Raw genomic sequence first — 6290 nt, 5'->3', positions numbered from 1 at the left:
GACCTATAGACTATTATTATATGATTGACCGTTCTTGAGTTATCTCCAATCTATTAATTACTGTTTCCCACATTCACAGCCACATTTGGCCAAATCTTGTCCAAATGTTATTTTCTAGTTTATGCTAAGATGTGATCTGTCTATTAGGTATATAAACGCAGTATGTTTGAGAATAAATATTCATAACGCAGAGGCTTTTGTTGATGTTCTGGACTTAACTGACTGGGCTAAGCAGAGAGCAGGACTGATAAATACTCAAGACTGCTCATACAGCTTTTGTGTGTCCTTACTCTTATCGAGAATTCACTCCTCTCTAATTGGCGGGGATCATCACATCATATATTAAACAGGGCACGCAAGCACGCATTCAATCGATATTAACAAACATTTACATACATTTGATATTGTATTATTATTGTTCAATAATTAATAATTAAAAATTTTACAATTATTTACTATTAGGGTTGTACAGTGTTGTCAATCTTCAATGTTGAAGGATCAAGCCTTTACCTGAAAAATACAAAAAACCATTTGATCATGATGTTTCTGAATATTTACAAAGTTGACAAGTTTCTATGTCAACAAATGGATAAGACCATAATTTATGGACGAGCCAATCAGGTCAAAGATAGCAGGTCATTGATTTTGGCGCGAAGTTCATTTATCCATTTAAATAAATAGAGTTTTGATATTTTAGATGATATCAGTTCGAGATGAAAACTATCAATCTAAGTATTTACCTTAGACATCAATTGTAAATCATCATTCAAATTCATCATATAGGTTTATAATCTTCGTTTCGTCCTAGATATTAAGTGAACACAGTCATGATCACTTTAGCGTCGCTTGAAGATCACCCATAAATTATAGTCCCACCGACAGATGAAACAAACTTCTAAACATCATATTATATTGAATTTAGAAAACGTTTTCACAATTAGTTTTTTTTCATAGTCAATCGAAGCTAGACCACCATGGAAAACCTGGAATCACTGGACGGTCAACTCGTTTATTGTGAGACTCCACAGCAGTGCGCATCCACCAGCCCTACACGCAAGCGAGATTCGAACCCAGGACCTACCAGTCTCGCGCCAGAGCACTTAACCGATAGACCAGTTAGTTGGCCGGCATTCAACGGTGTTAATGTCTAACTCCAACCTATCCAAGAAATTTGAGCAACCGTTCACCAGTTGTCTTCAGTGAGTTGTTATCGCACAACAGACGTGGATGAACTTTACTGGTCACTGCTTCCCACTAGAACCCCAAGAAATATCTCTTGAAGTCAGTTACTAGTGAGCATATGATTATAGATCAGAAGGGATTTTGAGGAGATTTCAGTATTTTCACAGTTGAAATCATTAGTCAATTGAAGCTAAACCACTATGGAAAACGTGGAAGCACTGTTCTGATAATGTTCATGTGCTCACTAGTGACTGACTCCTTGAGGTATTTCCTGGAGTTCTAGTGAGAAGCAGTAACCGGTGGAGTTCAACCACGTCTGTTGTGAGATAGTAACTCACTGATGACATTGGTGAATGGTTGCTCAATTTCGTGAATCAGTTGAAGTTAGATATTAACACCGTTGGATGCCGGCTCAGTGGTCTATCGGTTAAGTGCTCTGGCGCGAGACTGGTAGGTCCTTGGTTCGAATCTCGCGAGTACGGGATCGTGGATGCGCACTGCTGAGGAGTCCCATAATAAGACGAAACGGCCGTCCAGTGCTTCCAGGTTTTTCATGGTGGTCTAGCTTCAATTGACTCATGATCTCAACTCCATAAATAATGTGATTGCCTAAATCAGTAATATGAAACTCTTTAAAGAAAGTAGAATGATTAAACTAAAGGAAATATATATAGGAATCAATTCCTTTTTTAAAATGTTGCATTATTATTTAAGTTATATCTATATCTTAGGTTAACAAATAATATTCCAATATGAGGTTGTGAAGATTGTCAAATTTTTGATTAAGATCATGAATCGATCGATATTATATCACCATTGAAAACCTGGAAGCACTGGAAGGCCAACTCGTCCTAGTATGGAACTCCTCAGTGGCGCACATTCATGATCCCATGAGCGGCACTAAAACCCAGGACTTCCAGTCTCGCGGACAATCACCTGACCTCCAGACCATTTAGCCGACATCCAACTGTGTTATTGTCTAACTCCCATCGATTCATAGATGGCTGCGCAATCATTCATCCATTGTCTGAGGTAGATATCTGTCTCTACCTGACTCGTTTTGGACTACAATGTTCATGGTCTCTGACAAGAACTCTGAAAATTCCCTCACGCAGCTAGTCACTAGTAGGCACATGGTTTCATGATCTCGATCCAAAAAAAGTTAACACTCTCCACTCTACATAATAAACGTACCTTGCAAAACATGTTAATATTAGGGCATACGATTTCCCCATTGAGTCTTGTACTTCCATCAGTTACATTAAAACGTACTGGTACACCTTTTTTGGTACAATTAACAGTGGAATCTTTGAAGTATAAACTTAGCGTTCCATCTCTATGACATTTGTGCTAAACAAAAAAAGCAATTTTGTAAAATCATTCAGGAATAAATTCATGTGAAGATATTTTGAACATTGTGATCGAAAGTTGTGGATTAAAAAAATACGAAGATATAACTGATATATGCCGATGAGAATAATGGTTGGTAACTGTTGAGATCCACTGAGGGACTAATACTTAGGCCACGTGTTGCGTATGCCTAAACACCGATTACCACGACGCGGTATGCTGATTAGCGTAGGGGATGGTTGGAAAAGAGTAAAGGGCGGCCAAACTAAAACATGGCATCAGTGCTTGAAGTCACTAACTTCCAGTCTGAGCCATGTTGGTAGATGGAGACTACCTGGTTGGAGTCCGCGTGACTATCGTAACCAATGGTTGGAGACCCTGTGTGACATGGATCAGAATCGATCACAATGGCGCAGGTTTATACACTATTCATCTTCCCTTAAACCTTCAGATTAAAATTGCTTTATAACTTTCTTCCTTCCTATACTATATCCTTATATACAACCTTTCTTTTATATATTACCACCACTAAATTAACTACTTCTATGAATTCGGTGTTCATCTTGTTGTGCTAATGAGGTATGACAACTTGGACCGATGCATAAATGTGCCTAGTCCTACGTTGTAGCTGACTGACTGAGGGACTAATACTATACATACATTTTTATTGTATAATTATCCAGTAGTTAGATTATGTTTATTCAGATTCCTCTTATGATAAGCTCTATTTTGATTTATAGACTATTAAGTTATGCCCAGTTTATTAATTACAGTCTACTACAATCACAGCCACTTTTTGGTTTGATCTCGTACACATGTTGTTTTCTATTTTATGGTGTGATGTGGTCTGTTTGGTTCGTATATAAACCCAACATGTTTGAAATACATGATACATATAGCGAAAGCCCATAATTTTGTTCTGGCGTCAACTGTCAGGGATGGACAAGAAGAGTTGATGTTTACTCTGGGACTCGAACCAAGTACCGTTCCAACTAGCTACTGAGTCCTGATAGACATCTACTTGAACGATGAAGTGAAGTTATATTCGTTATTAGACCACATTCTGAAGATTAAATTCGAGGCAATCATGTTCTGTTTTATAATATTTTCTATTTATTTTCAGTAATGCCAACTATCTAACTCAAAAGTCATTAAACGTTTATATCATCTTAAAATCTTGGTCTTGTCTTTAAAACCTCAGTAGATAATATAAATATATTCAAGAACGGAACTGTACCTTGTGACAACTTCCTTGTACATTTTCCCCTAATGAATATACATGTCTGTCGGTGTAAGTCCAATCACCTCTATGTGTAACACACATTGAATTTGGCCCATATGTTTGGTAGTATCGATTAGTGCCTTTATCTGATATGAAAAATAAGTTCACAAACAACTGATTAATCATCTATTATCTATTCAGAATGACAAGTTAAGTATACAGATAGGTTGACATTGTAAAATCTGATTAGGTGTGTTATATCTAGAGCATTGATTCTTACTATGCCGCGTACCCTTGACTACTTGAGCAATAGAACCCGCAACGTCACAAGATAGAAGACAGAAGACTAGTAAGTAGGAACTTTTATTCCCCCAAAACAATGTCAAAATATAATAAAGAAATCTCATGTATTTATAGTTTTTGACTGAGAGTAAATCATCATTTCAGACAACCAATAGGCACATAGGGGTCATTCTTATCCTCGATCCAATGGGGAAGCTACACGTCGACATTCTAGAATATTCCCCCAGTAGTGATTGGATGGAATATCTGTGGCTCTTTCTAGGCTTCTTAAAGCTTCCTAGAGTTTATCAACAAGCCGTCCTTACAGATTAGGAATTAGATTTAAGGTTTTTCATCTTAAACTAATGTTGTTTAAAATGCCAAAACTATATTTATTCAAATGGATGAATGAATTTTGCGCCAAAATCAAAAATCTGTTATCTTTTACCTGATTGGCTCATCCATAAATTATAGTCTTGCCTTTATTGATGAAAGTATTAGGTTATGCTAAATGTATACTATGCAGAAAAATAGAGAGTACTTACGTGATAATGCGATATTCTCTTTATGTGTACAGAATGATGTTGCTTCATAATCGCTGCCCAAACCTTTAACATACTAAAAACATAGAATTAGATAAGAGTATGGTGAGTTCAAAATAATGTTGTATTATTTTGAGAAAATATCTCTTTTTAACAGTTGAGATCATGAATGAATTGAAGCTAGACCACCATTGAATATGTGGAAGCACTAGACGGCCGTTTTAACTGATTCATGATCTAAACTGTTAAAATTACTATCATATCCACAAAGCCTCTTCTGATATTAAAATACTTTTTTTTCACAAAAAATAAATAAAATTACAAACTCTTCCTTCAGATAATTTCTCTCCCCCTTCCTCTTTCTTCTGGTGTTTGACTGGATTATGTAGACTTCTATTTCTGACAGGAAGGCTGGAATACAATGAATATCTCAGAATCAATTAGATAATTTGGATTTCGCAGATGACACACCTCTCCAATCTCATACACATTAACAAACACAGACGAAAACAACTAGTGTAGCAACATTCTCTGCATCAGTAAGCCTCAACATACACAAAGGAAAAAGCAAGGCTCTACAATCCAACATGGTGAACGCCAAGCCAATCACACTTGATGGCGAAACTCTGGAAGAGGTGGAAACATTCACGTACCTTGTCAGTAGCATCACTGATGAACAAGAAGGATCTGATGCAGATGTAAAGGCAAGGATTGACAAAGTAAGGACTGCATTCCTACAGTTGAAAAACATATGGAAGTCCAAACAACTGTGTTGAGTCGGCTTCCAGAGAACTCTAACAGAGCCTCCAGAGGCTCATAAAGAGCCCCAACCAATCAGCGATTAATTAGAAGTTGTGTGAAGTTATGTTACTAAAATAACGAGATTCTGATTGGATGATTAACACACTGCTACTATGTAAACTCAAGGTCTCTTAATTACGATAAAATCCTTGTATTTTCTGTACATAAATGAACCTTGTAGTAAAGTGTTTCTCTCATACTCGTGTCTTCTTACTGGTGTTCAAGTCGCTGAGTAGTGCTAGCCCTGGGGTTATCCGAATAGCTTAGGATCTGAATAAAGCGTTCAACTTACAAGACCTATCAAACTGTCAACTAATTTCAAAGTGAGAATCTTCAATATGAACGTTAGACAGTCAGTTCTACTGTACGTAGCTGAAACGTGGAGAACTACCATAACCATCATCAAGAAGGTACAATTATTTAGAAACAGTTGTCTACGCAAAATACAATCGGCAACAGCGTTTTATGGGGGAAGGACAAACCAGCTTCCATCTGAAGAGGAAATTAGGAAAAGACGTTGAAAGTGGATAGTTCATAAATTGAGGAAATCATCAAATTACATCACGATGCTAGCACTAACTTGGGATCCAGAAGGGAAGCGGAAAAGTGGAAGGGCAAAGAACACATTACTTTGGGAAATAGAAGGAGATATGAAAAGAATGAATGTTAACTGGAAAGAAGTGGAAATGATTGTTGAGGACAGTGTTGGATGGAGAGTGCCGGTGTGCGGTCTATGCTCATCCACGAGGGGTAACCCGAGTAATCAAGTAAGTAAGTAAGTAATTTCTGAATACGGTCAGTAATCAAAAAGAGTTATGGAAGCTGATCAAGAGCCTCAAGTTATAATATTCAACGTTATAAGGTGAAATATTCATAAAAATGTAGTGCAATAAACTTACATATACTGTTGG

The 6290-nt window shown here is 37.0% G+C and overlaps 1 protein-coding gene across 1 annotated transcript in view; it reads right to left on the bottom strand.

The window, feature by feature from the left end:
• Nucleotides 1-498: 498 nt before the first annotated feature.
• Nucleotides 499-6290, bottom strand: part of Smp_204600 (unnamed protein product) — a gene marked incomplete at both ends in the record, with an annotated part of 17296 nt that continues 11504 nt past the window's right edge. The window contains 4 exons of the mRNA XM_018789864.1: nt 499-510; nt 2377-2532; nt 3770-3856; nt 4582-4654. Coding sequence (XP_018646421.1) covers nt 499-510; nt 2377-2532; nt 3770-3856; nt 4582-4654 — 328 coding nt within the window. The remainder of the gene's footprint in view (nt 511-2376; nt 2533-3769; nt 3857-4581; nt 4655-6290) is intronic.

The sequence above is a fragment of the Schistosoma mansoni genome (assembly GCF_000237925.1).
Source record: "Schistosoma mansoni, WGS project CABG00000000 data, supercontig 0132, strain Puerto Rico, whole genome shotgun sequence".
Taxonomy (NCBI): Eukaryota; Metazoa; Platyhelminthes; class Trematoda; order Strigeidida; family Schistosomatidae; genus Schistosoma; species Schistosoma mansoni.
The sequence above is the reverse complement of the archived record's forward strand: the minus strand, read 5'-3'. Positions and strand labels throughout refer to the sequence as shown.